This window comes from Urocampus carinirostris, chromosome 3 (assembly GCF_059441175.1).
Source record: "Urocampus carinirostris isolate Australia breed hairy pipefish chromosome 3, RoL_Ucar_1.0, whole genome shotgun sequence".
In the NCBI taxonomy this organism is placed as follows: Eukaryota; Metazoa; Chordata; class Actinopteri; order Syngnathiformes; family Syngnathidae; genus Urocampus; species Urocampus carinirostris.
In genome coordinates, this window is record NC_142351.1 from 12,310,682 (window position 1) to 12,329,509 (window position 18,828).

At 39.0% G+C, this 18,828-nt stretch overlaps 1 protein-coding gene across 6 annotated transcripts in view; it reads left to right on the forward strand.

Moving 5' to 3' along the window:
* Positions 1–18,828, forward strand: part of LOC148368710 (synaptotagmin-2-like) — a 104,071-nt gene that overhangs the window by 80,676 nt on the left and 4,567 nt on the right. For 5 of the 6 annotated variants that reach the window (XM_088330731.1, XM_088330732.1, XM_088330729.1 and 2 more), the window contains 7 exons: positions 9,120–9,333; positions 9,657–9,817; positions 14,926–15,063; positions 15,152–15,319; positions 15,717–15,884; positions 16,255–16,372; positions 17,597–17,730. In XM_088330731.1, coding sequence (XP_088186857.1) covers positions 9,138–9,333; positions 9,657–9,817; positions 14,926–15,063; positions 15,152–15,319; positions 15,717–15,884; positions 16,255–16,372; positions 17,597–17,730 — 1,083 coding nt within the window. In that variant the 5' untranslated portion in view covers positions 9,120–9,137. The remainder of the gene's footprint in view (positions 1–9,119; positions 9,334–9,656; positions 9,818–14,925; positions 15,064–15,151; positions 15,320–15,716; positions 15,885–16,254; positions 16,373–17,596; positions 17,731–18,828) is intronic. The other variant, XM_088330733.1, reaches the window with a different exon arrangement.

Below are 18,828 nucleotides of genomic sequence, written 5' to 3' on the forward strand. Positions count from 1 at the left end.
GCTTGTGAAAGTGAAATTGTGTAATATTTGACAATTTGATGACACTGCACAAGGAAAAATACAAATTGCAGAGGCTCACAGTGACCAAAAGACATTTTATTTTGTCAATTATTTTGCCCAGTCTTTCACAAGGTAGCCTGAACAGCAATAAGGCGGAAAATCGTGTCAGCTCCTTCTAAGTGAACCTCATGTTATGTGAAATAAAAACATATTTCTCCACCTATAGGTAATTTTTAAACATACACATTTGTATGATAATTAGTGTATTTTTTCTTTTATTTAAAATAAATATTTATTTAACCACTAGAAAGTGCGAAATGATACACAATGACCCATTAATCATTGAATGTGTAGGTGTCATTTTAAATAGCATAGCCAATATCGTGTCCAAAAATGTGTTTCATTCGTACAAACATTTTCTCATGGACACCAAATAATAATTATATCAAATTGTGTGATACCAATTTTAGGGTTGGGGGATACTGTTAATCTTGGTATCAATTTTATACAAGTAAATACAGGCTAGTAGAGGGCGCTAGGCTTGATAGAAAAAGGGGTGCGCTATCTGGAGATGTGGTGAAGTATTGCTGCCAGGACAAAAGTATTGATTCGAACCAAGTATTTGCTTAGTATTGATAATAATGATATTTGTATCAATCCGGGGCGGCACAGCGGCCAGGTGGTTAGCGCGCAGCCTCACTGTGGCGGTCCAGTGTTGGATTTCAGCTACAGCAGCCTCTCCGTGCGGAGTTTGCATATTCTCCCCGTGCCTGTGTGGTTTTCCTCCCACAATCCAAAAATATGCATGTCAGGTTAATCCGCTGGTCCAAATTATCCCTAGGTGTGAATGAGTAAGTGAGTGGCTGTCAGGCAACCAGTTCCGGATGTCCGCTGCCCACTGCCCTAAGATGGCTGTGATGGGCTCAGGAACCCCCCGAGATCTTTGTGAGGATAAGCGAGGTAGAAAATGGATGGGATGGATGAATTGATCCACCTACCTCTATTGCATTATGTAAATCACTCAATCACTAATTAGATGAGTAGCTGAATTTTGATTGGAAGTTGATTGTCAAATCATGACTAAGAGGTTGAAAAGCATACACTAATCAGTTGACACTTCAACCAGAATGCATTCCAGCTAAAATAGCCAGCCACTAAAGATAAACAAATAATTTTCTATTTTATGAAAGCAAAAAAAAAATGAACTAAACAAATATTGGACAAATGCTACATTAATGCAAAAGTATAACCTTTCAAAAATTCCTGCACTTTTTAATGACAATGAAAGGCATCTGGGGCATCTCAAATTAAATGTTAAAAGATGTCAAAAGTAGGCAGCACGGTGGAGCAATGGTTAGCGCATGTGCGGCACAGTTCAAGTCATGGGAACCTCCTGCATGGGTTCAAATCCAGCTCCAGACTTCCTGTGCGGAGTTTGTATGTTCTCCCCGTTCTTGCGTGGGTTTCCTCCGGGCACTCCGGTTTCCTCCCACATTCCAAAAACATGCATTTCAGGTGAATTGGCCGGTCCAAATTGTCCCTAGGTGTGAATGAGCGAGTGAGTTGTCTGTCCCTGTGTGCCCTGCGATTGGCTGGCAACCAGTTCAGGGTGTCCCCTGCCCACTGCCCGATGATTGCTGGGATGGGCTCCAGCACCCCCGCGACCCTACTGAGGATAAGCGGTGCAGCTGATGAGATGAGATGAGAAGATGTCAAAAGACAATCAAAATGTATCCAGATCCTTAACAGCACGTTGTTACATTTGATTCTTGTATTGCATTGTATTGCGGTTGGGTAGGTTTAATTTACATTTCAAAAGGCACAAACCATTCATTGGGTGCATGATAATTACAAAATCACCCTTTTGATCAGAAAGACAACAAACAACTCACGAGGGCATATTGTCAGAGTAGTTCTAGCACAAAGGTAAGTCCAACATAATTTTGTATATTAATCCCAAAGACTGAGTAAAAAAGGTTTGTCTATAATCTGTACCTGTTTACTCAAATCAACTTTATTTATTTTCTGCATACAACATATTAATCATGTAGAAAAAATGAATTATACAAAGAAGTCAGGTAACACAAATAAAATAATAAGACACACATACGTAGAGACAATGTATATTTATTTGGTTCAGAATCTAATTCAGTGGATACCAATTCGGCCCGTATTTTGTTCTTTCGTTTTCCCACACAAATGAATTCAAAATAGCCTCATATTGTGTCTAGCATTTACCATGAAGGAAGCAATACACTAAACCTATTGGAATCTTAGCTTCAATTTTCATTTTTTCAGTTCATTGATATGGAACATGATTGATCAGTCTGAAAGCAAAATAATACAAAACACACAAATAAAAAATGCATGTAGTTTGATTCTCACAAACTGCGTATTATTTACATGAAAAGGACATTTGATTAAAACAAAAGAATTAAGAACATTGTTGACACAACCACTCGGTGTGTTAGCAAGGGGGAGGGAAAATAAATTGTGTAGCAGGTTAACAGTACTGATCAATCAACCCGGTTTTAAGATAATAGAATCATTTAAATAATCAGTAATTATCTCATAGCGTGGCATAATGACATATTTTCCCAAAACACCAAAGACAAGTTGTTGCCTTACCTTTATTATTATATCATTATTATATCTGAGGACAAAGCACATGGCCCCACAGGAAGCCAAAGAAAACGGGGTTCTTATCACTTTGGCTGTTGATCTTGAGAATGTTCTCATCCAGACAACAATGACGGAGAGAACCTTTGGCTCTCCAAGCCTCTCAGCTCTGGTGTGGCCAAGCCCCAAACCTCGGTCAGCCATCAGTCCTGGCGCGTGCGAAACACTATAACACATGCTATAAATCAATGTGATATAATTACATTAACAACAGTGAATTACTAAAGTAAAATAAAGACACAAATCAATGTAGAGTCAAGAGACAAAACACATACACAACATAGACCAAAAAGGAGAAGGCCAAAATTAACAGGTAACACATTTTGGTTGCCACACATTACGTTCACTCGTTTGCATGCAACGAGGTGCGATATATTTATTTTTTCCATGATTTTCGCGTGATCACGAGGGAAAGGGCGAAAGAGTGGTATTGAGGCGAGCACTCCTCCTCGAGAGAAATAAGCCAAATCGGTTACATGTTGATTCTGCCTAACTCTTTTTAGCTGCTGCTGGATTTTGTCCTCCTTTATAATATTTTCAACTATAAAACTCCCTCATTGACCAAGGAGTAATACCTGAGTTTGCCAGAATACAAAACTCAAATCTCCCGCCATGGGTTTGTCAGCAAACCAAAACCAGCCAAACATCCAATCATTCTGATTGAATGTTGTTGAGCTAGAACCAATACTCACTTTTGTCGGCCACTTGCGAAACGGCCCGCTCAGCGCCACAAATCGCCTGAATTAGAACCTCATCCATGGGGGGAGTCCGTTAGATGCTTTTAAGTAACTGAAAATCTAAATGGTCGTAGATATTCGGTCATAGAATGGGCATACGGAACCAGTATTGCGAAAAAGAGGCCCAGTTTTTTTTTTAAGATTTGGATTTGTTTTGGAAAACATCTTGAAATTAAGTTTAAAGGTGCTGTCCGGGATTGTGCCGCCATCTCTTTGCTTAAAGTCATGATCACAGTCTCAGTCAGCTCATTTCTCAAGTACATGCATTTCTAAGTTAAAAACTACTTAAATAAACTCTTCTTTTTCTTCTTTTTGGGGGTTTGGGTTGACATTTGGAATGTATTTGAAACAGAACTTTTCTTACTTTTACCATATTCATGATACACTTAAAAAAAAAACAGTGGGGCGAGCATGACTCTACTCTCCAGCCGCACCCCCCCACCCACCTTCTTGCTTCATAATGTGTTGGGCGTCCTGAACAGCGTTGTTTAATATAAGATAAAATCAGAGAGGTGCATGGAAAATTATGTAAAGGCTCTTAGAACTCAGTTGGGCATTGTCATTAGCCGTACCGCTTATCCTCATTAGGGTCGCAGGGGGGGCTGGAGCCCATCTCAGCAATCATCGGGCAGTGGGCAGGGGACACCCTGAACTGGTTGCCAGCCAATCGCAGGGCACACAGGGACAGACAACTCATTCGCTCATTCACACCTAAGGACAATTTGGACCAGCCAATTCACCTGAAATGCATGTTTTTGGAACGTGGGAGGAAATCGGAGTGCCCGGAGGAAACCCACGTAAGCACGGGGAGAACATACAAACTCTGCACAGGAAGTCTGGAGCTGGATTTGAACCCACGACAGGTTCCCATGACATGAACTGTGCCGCACAAGCGCTAACCACTGCGCCGCCGTGCTGCCCAGTTGGGCATTGTAAACATACTTAAATGGACAGTGAGTAATATTTAGTGCCTCCTAGTGGTATAAAAACATTCATTCAGTAAAAAACAAACATTAATTTGAATACCAGGCAAAAATACCTGAACTATCATACCATTTTGTTATTTTTTCCTTCAAAAGTAATTGCTTGAGGAATTTATATTTCTTTTACATAATGGAATCTCTATCTAAAGTCGCCACCATGTTTGTCTGACAACTTGCTGCAACGCTGTGCTCTGTGGCACCGCTTTTTATTCGCATTAGACAATACAGTGCCATCCAGTGGTCAAATATTACACACTGGGGCTTTAAAAGGGAAACAATTTTCAAGGAGGCCTCGATTGACGCACCCCACCTTAAAAGTGCACTGAGAGACAGTGGCAAAAAACATTATAAACTCCCTCTGACGAACAAAACACAGGTTAGGAAGATTAAAAACTATGAAATACTTTTTAGAAATCCTTATAAACATTACAAATCTATAAATGATCCAGTATACGCAGTCTATGATGCAGAGTATGATGCTGTGGAGTTTGCATGTTCTCCCCGTGGTTGCGTGGGTTTCCTCCGGGCACTCCGGTTTCCTCCCACATTCCAAAAACATGCATGTCAGGTTAATTGGACGGTCCAAATTCTCCCTAGGTATGAATGAGCGAGAAAATTGTCTGTCACTATGTGCCCTGCGACAGCCTGGCAAACAGTTCAGGGTGTCCCCTGCCCACTACCCGAAGATAGTTGAGATGGGCTCCAGCACCCCCGCGACCCTACTATGGATAAGCGGTGCAGATAATTGATAGATGGATGTACAGATGTGAGGTATAATAGTCAAAAAAACAAACTGGCATCTTAGGCAATCTCCTTTGCACATGACCAGTATTAAAACAGAATATACTCTTTACAAAGGATGATTGGATAGTAATTTAAATCTGCTGCTCCGGGATTACAATTTGACATCTGTCCTTCCTTCTCTTGTATTGATTGAAATATGATTCAGGGTCAATAGTTGTCTCTCATTGTCCACCTGCCTCTTCAAGGGACTGCTGCGTCCAAACAACACCTTGATGGATTGCTATGAGATTTTATATAAATGTTCAAGGAGACCAGATGATCCATCACAATCACTCCGGAGATCCTCTGACATTTCCCGAAGCACCATCATTAGCTTAACCTTTTAGTTGTTATAAAATGTCACATTTAATGGATGGACTGTTAGAAACCTGGATTATTTTCCTTCCAACAAATTGCCATTAAGTTCTACCTTATTGATCAGACCTTATGGTATTTTAATTTTTCGGGGGGGGATTGAAACATCAAAACTTTGTAGCAAGCTTCTTGGAGAACACTGGCTGTACTTTGTATTCAGGCCCCAATTAGCTCATGTTAACACGCAAACATTATCACTTGACCCAAAGAACTTTGAGTAAGTGAGTCTCTCAGGTCGGGAATTGGCTTATCACGCTAATTAAATTGTAGATTTTACTGAAATGGTCGCTAAAAGCTGCCTCATAAAATGTCACCCTCCTTCCGTCCGTCCTTGCCGCCACCCTCGGAGCAGTAGAGATGAATACTTGAGCACATTTCTGTAAACGCTAATACAATTTCTTAGTTTGGTCACACCTTCATAAATATCAATGTATATATTTCATTTCCCTTATGGCAAGATGCCCTCAGCAGTAAGATGACAGTAGCACAAGTCATTTTAAAGTCAGAGACCGCAAGTGACATGAGCTCGTCCTTCTCACTGTCAGCCTCAATCTGAATAATTCATATGCTGAAAGAAATGCCGGCTAAAGCTCCAAACACCAATTCCAACTTGAGAATTGGCACCCGAGAAATGGAAAAATCCTGCTTTGTCCAGCAATATCACCCAGACGTTAATAAAATCAAAATGTGTCTACTCTTGTTATCCTTGTCGTCCTTCTTCGCTCATGTCCAATCAGTCATCAGTCTGTCAGCAGGCTTATTTCAGCCACGGTTGTCAAGCAGTGATTTTCTCGAAGCGATAAGAGCACTGATTAAACATTTGTTTGTTACATGAAAGAACCATAAGTGGATGTTTCTTTTGTTTCGGCTAACACCTTTCGAAGTCAGGCACAATTGGCTCACACGTGAGATGGCTAGCAAAGGAAGCAAAATTGACGTGTTACTGAGGATTGATGGTTATTTCTTTTAAATAATGTCACCAAGTGGACTGAAATCATCGCACAATGACCTCACTGCCTTGTGAAATATGCTGGCCCCAGTGCAGTGTCAGAGCTCGCCCAGGCTGCCATATTCAATCACTGTGTAGAATGTGAGGCTTCTTCCTGGTAAAAATGGATGGGATGGTATGGGGTCGAGGGGTTCGAGGAATAGAAATAGCCTCATTATGCAATCCAAAATGTCTCCATTTATCTTATATTCATTAATACGCATGCAATGACCTCAACACGACCACGCATTAATTAAGTGAGCCTCCATCAGGAAAGCTTTTCCATTACTCTTTAGGATGGATGACCTTAGTTGTTGCACTGCCTGATGAAATGGGGTTTTAAGAAAACAATGAAAACTACCAAACCAAAACAATTCGTGTTTTAAGGTTGTTTAAAGGGTCAGTGTGTATTATCTAGCACTCCCGGATCGTAAAACAAACATCAATTAATAAAGAAAAACAATTTTGATATAAATAAAATGCAAAACTGAACAAAAATGCATTTTTAAAATATTTGTAGGTCGAGAATTTTACATAACATGAGCCTTATATCAAGTTAGTAGCCATCTTGCAACTACGGTTATCCATAAAACCTCATAAAGGCCGGGCAAAATAAATGAGAAGTAAAATGCCTTTTGGTCAGTTCTTACTGGTGCTTTTTAGAACTTGTTTTTGGTTGCACTGCACCAGGGGTCTCCAACATGGTGCCTGCGAAAATAGCTCACTATTTTGTCTCGAAAGTGATTTTTCTAGATTTTATATCTAATATCAGTGTATTTAAATGTTTTAGTAGTTGATTGTACTTTTTCAACCCTACTTCTAATAATTATAACTTCCATTGCAACATTTTAGTAACTGAAGTTGAAGAAGATCTACACGATCAATAAAATAAAAGTCCTTTTTGCCCTGAGAAATAGTTTTTGTTATTTTTGTTCAATACCCACAACGGATCATGTCCACTGTCCAGTTCATAACTTATTGTTCCTTTTCAAAACGTCCTTCCTCTCAAAGTAGATAGCAAAAGAAAAAATACATTCCCACTTTTTAACACAGGGGAATATTTGAGTAACTCGCTTGATCACTACTACAAGACAGCACAATTACCGGGCACTGATACGGATTTTAGGAATAATATCCCTTGTCAACAATTACAGGTGATTGAACAACTTAATTCTTAACACAAGGTCTCACTAGTTTGTTGCAACACACTGGTTGTAAAGCACTGATTAAAATGACATTTTTGCACATTTAACTACCAATTCATATCATGCGTTTTTGACAGGACATCCACATCTGCATTTAAGTGGTAAATCGAAATACAGTGGCAGCTGTATAGTGTTAAAGTGTGGACTCATAATTAATAAACCCTATCTTAAATTAGGCTTCCCAAGCCATACTACGAGGCAGATAATGGGAAAAAATAAGAATATTGGAGAATACAAATATCAGAATGTTAAAATAAAATAAACAATTTTAACGTTTTTTTTTTAATTTGGACTTTACGATCACAGTGAGGCCCAGTCAGAGATTGTAGGCAGTTTTTTTAATTGATCCCCATGGCAACATGTTACTTGGGTGTAATAAAGAAGAAGATGTTTTTTGGAGATGGCTTAAATTACGCTTCCGCCCTCACTTCTATCATGGGATGGAACATTGAGACCTAACCCCTTTAATATTTGTAGGTTGGGCATTGTACTTACTTGCAAAACTGAAAACCAAAATGAATGTGCTGCACAAATTAGCTCGGTGCATTGGTTTTTCCTTGATTAATGGTTTTACATTACCTTTGCATGCTTGACACTAACAACGCACGAGAAACGCATACTTCTCCACCTCGACCAATTGCTTTCCTTATTGAAAATGATTGCCATTATCCCTGTCAAGCGTTAGTAAACCTAATAAAACCAATGTGGCACCTGTTTACCCACAGAAAGACAGACTATGCAGAATAAAAGGAAATAATTTGTGTATCAAGTATATTTACCAAATAAACATTTGCTAGGGTGCAGTGTCAGTATTAGCAATCTATGAAGCATACGCTCCAACATTAGCGTTCCTTTTAAAAACACTTACTGATTTAAAAAGAAGCTACAGGTAATTTGTTTTTCAAAATCAAATAACAGAAAAAACATCTTGACTCTAGATTAGTATTTTAGTATTCGGCTGATTTATTTTGTTAGTGAATGAACCGCTCCAACGACCGCATTGAATTTCTGTTTCTAGAAAAGTTTGTCTGCACATGTGTTTTACTTGTTTTGTTTTTTATTTTTGGGAATATTCTGAAGCCGCATTGTATTTTGTGTGTGAAAATAGAGTGTGTGAAACCATATACTTCTTTTAAATGTAAAATGGTTGTCATGTATACTAGACTGACGTTGTCGTCTGCTATCAATGACCAAGACAAAACGGGATTAGAGCTGAAATGGGCAAGACGGGATCGGTCTAACAAAAAAAAAACAGTTCCCGAACAAAAATTGTCTTAAGACGTCCACAACTAAAAACGATCAAAAAGCGTGTAAGTGGACCACTCTGGAGACAACAAAGTTAATAATCATCTTGCTTTTTTTTTTCTAGGGACTGTTTGCAGCCTAAATGACTAAGTGGAACTTGTTCAAGCACCAGACAACGCCCATGGTAGCTGCCAAGCCAACAGGGGCCAGTGCCTTGACTGTGACTCCTGCCCCGGTCGCGCTCGTCTCTGCGGACAACGCCACTGAGCCCGTCAGCAAGAACGATGCCTTTGACGAGATCAAAAACAAGTTTCTGAATGAAATCGATAAGATCCCACGTGAGTTCTAAACCAACTTCCAATCGAAACCGTGATGATGAAGCGGCCTTTTTGGAATCAGATTTTCGGCTTTTGCTGCAGGCATCGGCTCACTCGTAACGACTTTATTCAGTATTGATCAGCTACTGCCCTCCCTAATGGCAGAGAAATCTAATTTTCGCTCAATCTAATCACAAGCGTGGTACCTCTTACTAAATATATTTGGCCCGGGGCGTGACATGGAGCCGGCTAAACGAGCGGTCGGTCAAATGTCAAAGTATTTGTTTCTTTCCTCTGAGGCTAGGAATGTTTCACCGATGCATGATTTTGTTTACCGTCCTCAGTGCCATCCTGGGCCATCATTGCCATTGCTGTGGTTGCTGCTTTACTTATTCTAACATGCTGCTTCTGCATCGTCAAGAAATGTTGTTGCAAGAAGAAGAAGAATAAGAAGGGGAAGAAGGGGAAAGGGGACATGGGAATGAAGAACCTCAAAGGAGGAGAGGTACGTGAAACAGCTTGGGCAATTTCTGCTATCTATAAGATTCAAACTGTTTGCCGTGGGGTTTGTCCTTGGTAAATGACAACATACAGGGACACAAATTGAGTTTTGTTTCTCAGGTTGTCAGTTGAGTTACTCGTTCGAAATTCCGCTTGTCTGTTATTTATCCTGACCCTGAGGTCGCGTCTGTCATCAACAGTCAGCTATTTTATTGTTCAAAAGCCAAACCAATTTGTCAGTTTTATCATCGCTTTTGCAGCCACTATTTTCTAACGGACAGAAGTGGGCAGTCGGTCACTTTTTTTTATCAGTAATAGGCTGATAGTAATACTCAACACTGCTATTCCATAAATAAATGAGTAAATGCATCATTCTACTCTCACAAGATTAGTCAATAGAAAACTAAACACAGCCGAATAAATAAAAACACTCGGTGCTCAAAAGATGCAAAGGAAACCCCAAGAAAGAAAGAGAAACAAAAAAAAGAACCAAAGTCGTTAAAAAAGACAAATAAATCGTTGTGACCGTTTTATTGTTTTGTAAGGTACAAGTAACGTGTCCCAAGTTTAGTAAAATTTAAGAGGAGAAATATATAGACAAAATAATTAAAATGTATATCTGAAATATTTTCTGTGATAAGTTACTATATCAAATGACTATTTCTAATTATTGTGAGAAATCTTTTGACATGGTGAATGGTTAGCTCGTCCACTTCCCAGTTCAATTCCAGCTATCACCTTCTCTGCATGAAGTTTTCATGTTCGATTCCTGCTTATTATATCTTTTTGGTTATCTGGGTTTATAATTCCATAAACATGCACGGCAGGACGATTTGGGAATTGAAATTTTCCCCAAGTATGAGCACGTAATTGAATATTTGTGAGTGTTCTACAATTGGGTGACGAGCCCAGGATGTCCCTTGCCACTTCCTGAGGTTAGCTGGCATTACCTCCACCCCAAACCCTCAAGAGGGCAATAAATTTAAAGATAAAGTAATGAATTGTAGGAAATCATTAAATCAGAAACCAACCAAAACCTGATCTTAATAAATGATTTCATACTCCAGTATGGGTTCATATTTTTTTCTAGGTTTTGAAGAATAAGTATAAAGTAACATTCGACTTACAAGCACGGCCAGCAAAAACACATTTTTGAGAAAATCAATATCTGGCACCACAGTATGTACACAGTAAAATAAACAGTGTTAAATTATCAATGAACGTGTAAACTATTAAGACTACCTCATATGGTCCTTATCTACGAGTGTTAAAGTATCACTGGTAATTTTACTGTGTAGTGGCCTGGCAAGGCTTATGACAATTTTGAAAGTTAGCCGGCATCCCAGCATTTCCCTTTCACACACCAATCTATCGCTATACTCAGGAACTAGATACTATCTTAGCAGCAGATGGCACCAATATTGTTTGTAACTACCAATATTATGACTGCTTGGTCGGAATCAATCCCGGTCATAAGTCGGATGTTGCTGGTAAAATAAATTATAAGCACCTTCACAATTCAGTGTCTTTATATCCCACTTAAGTGTACTCTCCACGGACTAAATAAACCCTTTTACCAACAGTGATCATCTGTTTTACTTTTCTCTCTTCTTTTGTTCTGATGTATTCGTCATAAATGTTTTTGTTGCTCTCTTCTTTCTTTCTCATTCTCACTTGTGCTTTGGGATTTGAGTGGAAAATGACATGTCTTATTTATTCAATCCAACCCCCTTACTGGGTACGTGACATGCAGGTAACAGTCCGATTAAGATCAAAATATCTCTGCTATTTGGGTTATGTAAAGACATTTATACGCGCACAGAAATCTAATGTGATATGATTTAGTCCTACTAAGAGTCCGATTAAAAGTGTTGTGTTTATCCTTTCATTTCTCTTGCATCCATACCCATTCGACTGATCTGACTACTTCAGCGTGTCCTTCAGGGATATATTTTTGTTGATAACGCATAGAACTGTACTCTCGTATTATAGAAATGATTGAAACCCGTAAATGACAGATTAATCACTAAATAAGCCTCGTTTGTATTGGCATTGCATTTCCTGTTCCCACTGCAAAAAGGCCGTTGTTTGATCCATACATATATTATATACGCCCATGCTTCTGGCAAGCACTACAAAAGCAACACAGGGGACGCGGAAATGTAGCAAATTTTAGCTGTGAGGAGAAAAATAAATCACTGTATTTCGTTGGTTGCAGGGAGTGACAGGAATGTAATCGTCTTTTTAATGTAAAAAGTTAAATGCAAAAATGAGATATATTTGTGTGACGACGAAGTGCATGCTTCGCTCCTTCCACTCAAATTATTTGCAAACACCATGTATAAAGAGTTGTATACAGAGTTGTTTACAATATGCCCGATAATCTGAAATCTGATTTCGGTCGGAATACTCCCTGCATGTTCACAAACTTGCAAGGAAAAACGTGTGAGGACAATATCGCTTTTGTAGCTCTTACTGTATAACTGTACTTTATCTTTTTTAAACGCCTGAATGATGATTTTATAACTCATTTAGTTGGGTCACAACACATCCAAAAGTAGAGTTATTGTAAGGCAAAACTGATCTGCTGCAGCAGATATAATTGTACTAATGAGGAGGTTGTCCTATGTGTCATTCTCTTCACTCCCAACAGTTTAGCGTAATGCATTTGCTGTGATTACCCTTATTTGGTCTCTGCTGTGAGTTCAATCTCTTTCTTTGTCTCTGCTCTGTTCCTTCCTGCTTTGTGTCTTATATGTGCAACGTGTATCTTGACTGTGGTGGACTTCTCTGCCTACGGTAGGTCTGATAGCACGGGGTGCCCCTCTCTGGCCGCTCTGAGTAAGCGCAGATCAGTGCAGAGGGGGGAGCTTTGGGGGCGGGCTGGGCTCGAAAGGGACGGATTGTGGTGATGATGCCAATGAGTGCTATGGCTTTCTTAGTTCTTTGCAAGCTTAGGTGCTGCCGGTGCTTGAGGAATCTTTGGGAGCAATTAGGCTGCTTTGCAAAATCCACTGAAATGACTTGCTGCACCAATTGCTATGTCTTGATACTGATATGGTTCTCTTCAGACATGCGACCCCCCTACCCTAACAAATGCAAATGGTTTGAAATGAATATGAAACCCTTCCTTTGATTGATTGAGCCTTTTGAATGACTAGTGCACTCAGCAATTCACTAGTAATCACTAACATGCATGTGCAAGGGCTAAGCTGGATAACGTCATACAATCACAACTAAAATGTGAACTCTGGGCTTGTTTCCATCATTGTGGGATAATATAGTTCAACGCTAACCCAAAAAGGTCATCAATGGCTAACACCTAGTTGGTCTTGTTGAAATTTGCTCACTGGCGCCCCACTTATGCAAACATGCTCAGAGCTCCTGGACAGAATGAAGATTTTCTTCCATTATTGTAGCACTTGACAAAGGCCAGCATACACCCTTGCAGTAGGTAACATTGAATGGCCACAACTTGACTTGAGAGTAACTTTTATGGGATGACCCATGCTGCTGAAAAATAAGGTGACATATCAGAGTGGGATGGTGCGCCTGAACGCATGCCCCAAACTTTCAAATTTTAATTTCAGTGCATCCAAATACTAGGCTAGTCGCAGCAATTTTTCTTAAGCTGGAACCTTGTTGAGTAAAAGGCATGCATCTAGACACATGTTCTTTTGCTGAAGTCCCCCAGACACCGTCCTGCGAGGAGTTTGGGACAACAGCAGTATGATCAGTTCAGACATTTTTGGTCTTGACAAAAATGCGCTCTGTCCATGGTAAAGCTACAAGGTAAATAATTTTCATCAGCAATCAAGAAGAAATGTACACTGCATTTTGTGGCCTGGCATGTTTGAATGAAATACATTGACCACAACTAAAACAGAGAATGCTTAAAATAAGTACAACTTTTTACAAGAAGACATAACTTATTAAACTTGCACGACAAATCGCATGCAAGAGAGAGCAATTGCGTTTGTTGGAAAAAAGTAAAACAGAGTTGAGTGAAAATGTGTCTTATATCTGTGTATGCGCCCTGTTCCAGCTCACCTTTCTCAGCTGACTACAGAGTAGCCGGACTGTCGTTTTTTTTTTTTTTTTTTACAAAGACATCAATGCTTTTCTCAAGATGACAGCAGTAGGAAAGTCAGCGGTACTCAACTTGAATCCAAGCCATAATGATGAATTAAGAGCAAACCCTTCAACGCTAAATAATAAGACAGGAAGTCTGCAGGTCTTTTTAATCTGGCATGACTTGGACTTTACCCAACATAAACGTACAGTATAAGCTAATTTGTCAATTGGTATATCCATATAATTATATTGTCCTAACCAGTAGGTAGATTTTTTTATGTTTTAAATCCTCATATCAAACGAATATTATTAATATTATTTCGTTTCATAAATCATTTACAATATAATCAAATAAATATGTGTTGATGGCCGAGGCTGAATATAAACAAAAAAGGGCAACTAGTCTTAAATCTATCAACCTTTCTTCTTCAAAAAAACAAAATCACCATGTCAGTGGTCTGACTTTCCCTCAGGGATCTGTCTTTCAGTGCCTCTTATCTCCGCCCAATTAACTAGGTGCACTGTGACTGCAATAACCTTGCACTGCCATTCTGCTCATTTTAAATGGCAAGAACAGAATAGCATCGTCTCGTTTTCTTTGTCACATTTGACAAATGTATTTTTATTATTAATTGGTGCTATTTGCAGTTCCTAGCTCAACATTGCATCAAGCGGCAACTCTTACTGGATCACTTTGAACATGAGAGTGGACTTACACCCCACCACCACCAACAGTGTTTTCTAGGTCCGCAGTACTTCATTGTCTTGTTTTTTAAATACTAGTCAGAGAATACCAAAACAAACACACAAACAGCAAATGGTGTCACCCACGAAAAAGTGAAATCAAGTCAGGTTGCAACCGTGGTCATCGATGAACAGATTGTACTAGTTTCACCAGTATGGGCAGGGGTAAGTGCGAGGTAGGTGCTGCGACTAACCCAACTGCTGACAGCCAAGGGTTGTTGATCAGCACAATCTCAGGCTCCAGAACCCCGGCTTACTGTTTTGTCTACTTGCGCCTGCCCCTCTGTCCCGCAGAAACAACAGGATGATGATGATGAGGAAGACGACATTGAACCTGGACTGACTGGAGACGAGAAAGAAGAGGAGGTGAAGGAGAAAGAGAAGCTCGGGAAGCTGCAGTACTCCATTGATTATGACTTCCAGGAGAATAAGGTAAGAGGATCAGTTCCTTTAAAAGTCTAAAAGATACTTGTGAGAATTGAAATTCAAACTTTTTTTGACAAACCATTTAATTCTCAAGCTGACTGTGGGAATCCTGCAAGCTGCTGATCTACTCTCCATGGACAGTGGTGGCACCTCTGACCCCTACGTCAAAGTATTTGTACTGCCTGACAAGAAGAAGAAGTTTGACACAAAGGTCCACAAGAAAACCCTGAACCCAGTCTTCAATGAGACTTTTATCTTCAAGGTAAGCTATTTTGTACTCATTACGATTTAAACAAAAAGGTTTGTGTCACATTGACCATTCGTGATCTGGCTTTAGATAGCTCAGCTTTCGCTTGGAACCTTCGTCCCTGCTCAGCTAGTCATTGCTTTCATCCACTGGCAATAAAAGGTTGCAGACATTTTGAAGGTGGCCGACAAGGAGAATGTAGCCACGGATTAAATTAAAGAAGTGGGGCGCCTCTGTTGTCTGCTGACAGAGCTAGATGAATTGAACACAAACAATTCATTTAGCTTGTTAAAGTTAGGCCATCTCTACAGAAACTGGTATTTTTCCCCCCATTTGAGGGGTTCGCACCAAAGTCATGGGCAGACTTCTTGTGGAAGAATGGAATAAATATCTTATTCTAATGTATTTTCAGATTCCATTCCAAGAGATGGGAGGAAAGACCCTGGTCATGTCTGTCTATGATTTTGATCGCTTCTCAAAACATGATGTAATCGGCGAGATCAAAATACCCATGAACACCCTTGACTTGGCAAAACCAATTGAAGAGTGGCGAGATTTGGACAGCGCCGACCAAGAAGAGGTAATCTATTTGAGGAGTAGAGTGCTTCCTAGGTTGAATCAGTATTGGGATTAAAGCTGTTTGTTAGGGAGTTTTGATGAATTTAGGAAGCACACAAGGTAACTTGAGTTCCCTGGCACAGATAAGAATGGTTTTCTAACGACACCGTGGCATTTGGTTGCGCTTATTAGTTTTTTAAATTAGACAGTCTATTACTAGACTCATTTATTCCCTTGTATTCCCCCGAAATAATAATTACTTTTAATTATGAGTCAGTGATTCTGCAAAAGATTGGAAACAATTCTTGCAGACAAACGAGTCAATTAGTGAAAATGTTTCACTTGCTTACTATCTTAAGATAAACTTTCTCTCACATCTCACTCTTTAACAGCCGGAGAAGCTGGGTGACATTTGTATCTCCCTTCGTTATGTACCAACTGCTGGTAAACTTACAATCTGCATTCTGGAGGCCAAGAACCTGAAGAAAATGGATGTGGGGGGTCTTTCAGGTATGTTAAAGACCAGTCACTCTTTTCACAAAGTTGTGTCACAATTCTTATCTGAATTTATACACCTTTCCAGAGAACATGGACCCCGGGTATTTAAGTTGATCTTGAATTATGGTTCTACTTGTGTAACCATCATTTTTGTAAACTGAATTGCTGTTGTATCTTTCCTTGGGATCAGGGGGAAAAACACGTTTTTATGCAGCCTGAAGATAAATCTCTAACTTTGCCAACTATGGACCCTCAGATTCCTAAAAACTAGTCCAACAATGATTTTACTTTTCACATGTATTCCATTGTCCCACCTATGGCAGTTAATATTACTCTGAATGTGCTTTTGTTAATGTTTGCATGTAACAAGCATTTTTTAAAAGAGTTAATGTGACATATTAACTCAACTAATTTTTTCCTTCTATACAATCGATACACGATTATACTTAATACAACTAAAATAAGAAAGAAAATGATGATTGAGCTAAACAAGCGTTTCAGATGATATATATTAGGTTTAAACCTTAGTAGACACTAAACATAAGGCGGTAAGACATCAATAGATTTTGGAGGATGGATAGAAGGGCTCTCAGGTCATAAAAGCCCCCTCTTTTTATTAAATCTTTTAGATGACATTGAGCAGATCAGCTATGAATCGTGTCAATATCAAAGAACAGCAACATGATTGTCCGATAGCGACAATGACGCAATAGTCAAAACAATGAACTAGTCCAAATAAGGGACTTGCATCTCTAATAGTAACAAGCCTATCAAAATAACGGAGTACAAATTATTCATTCAGAATTGAAGATACTGATTATAATTTTCATAGTTGTGCACCAAGTCTTTCAATAGTCGTTGTTTGTTTCCCTCTTTCTCTGTTGCACTTTTTCTGTGAAGAGCAGAGAACAGCGTCGCAAGATGGCTATGTTAGCTAACATGCACACTGTTGTGTGTTAAATACGCGGACAGAAAGTAATTACATTTATCCATCCACTTTTTATGTCTTCTATCAAGATTTAATGATAAATATATTATAGAAAAATACATTCGAGGCAAGTATGCAGCTTTCTGTTAAGCATCACTTTCTTTTACATAAGACTGAATCACCTTGTACTGCAACTTGCGCCACGCCCATTCATCTGTGGCGCCATCTATTGACAAATCACAATATTAAAGCTTGAGCAGGACTCCTATTAACGCAGCTGCAACTTCATTGAGTGTTTTGTTTTTCAGATCCATACGTGAAAATTAACCTGCTGCAGAATGGCAAGAGGCTGAAGAAGAAGAAGACAACAGTTAAGAAGAATACATTGAATCCTTACTACAACGAGTCGTTCAGCTTTGAGATTCCTCTTGAGCAAATGCAGGTGAGAACTGTTCCAGAAGATATCCAGTTTACAAGATTTTCAATCTACTTGGATGTTCTAAGACTCAAATTCCAAAATAACCTTGTAAACATTCTAGTCCAAAACTAGGCCGGAAGATGTGCATAGTTTATATAGAGGATGCATCTGTGGGATATAAAAATAACTTCTGTACTGTTAAATTATAATTGTAATACTCTTATTGCTATATTGAACTATTGGTTCAGCACACAATCCATTTTTTTACTTTGGAAATATTTTGTCACCATTATGTAAGCGTTGTTAGAAAAATAACATGTGGCATAATATTTCAAAGTGAAAAGAAAAACTTCTGTAATTTTAATTTTAAGAATAATATTGCCGCTATGGTTCAATATTGATTCAGGACATTATCCACTTTTTGACTTCAGAATATATTTTGTCGTCACCATGTGGGAAAAACAAAAATATGGCATAAAAATGCATTTAACCTCCTCAAGCATGTCGATAAGTCAAACTTTTGTGGCGATAGAAAGCATCTTTATATGCATTATTGCTCTTTTTGGACCAGAGCGTTTGGTTGACATGTTGCTTTTTAAAGAAACTCGAACTCGAAAAAGATTATATACATTATGTAGGTTTTTCAAGTTGTTTTACATCCGTGTACAATTTACAACATTATGTCAACGTTATATGGATCAAAAACGCGTCGTAGACGTGCTTTTACCTTGCTTTAGCATGTTGAGAAGTCCAACTTTGTTGGCGATAGAAAGTATCTTTGTCTGCCCTGTTGTTTTTTTAGTCCAGACCGATTTGATTATATGATGGTTTCTATAGTGACTCGAAATTGAAAAAGATCTGTGCGCACAGAATGTGGACTTGTTCGTCAAGCTGTATAATATACCTGTACAACATAGATGATGCACAAGTAGACACAGGCAGAAAATGGGCGTGGCGACTGTTTTGCCAATCAGAATGCAGAACACCATGCACGATGAAATTTCTAGTGATTATTGTACAGATGTTGTGCAAATGTTGACCTGATAATCACGAAAAAATGCAGATGATTTGTCTGAAAGTGCAAAGCCTGTAATTTATCATGAGCTCAAGATTTTGACATTG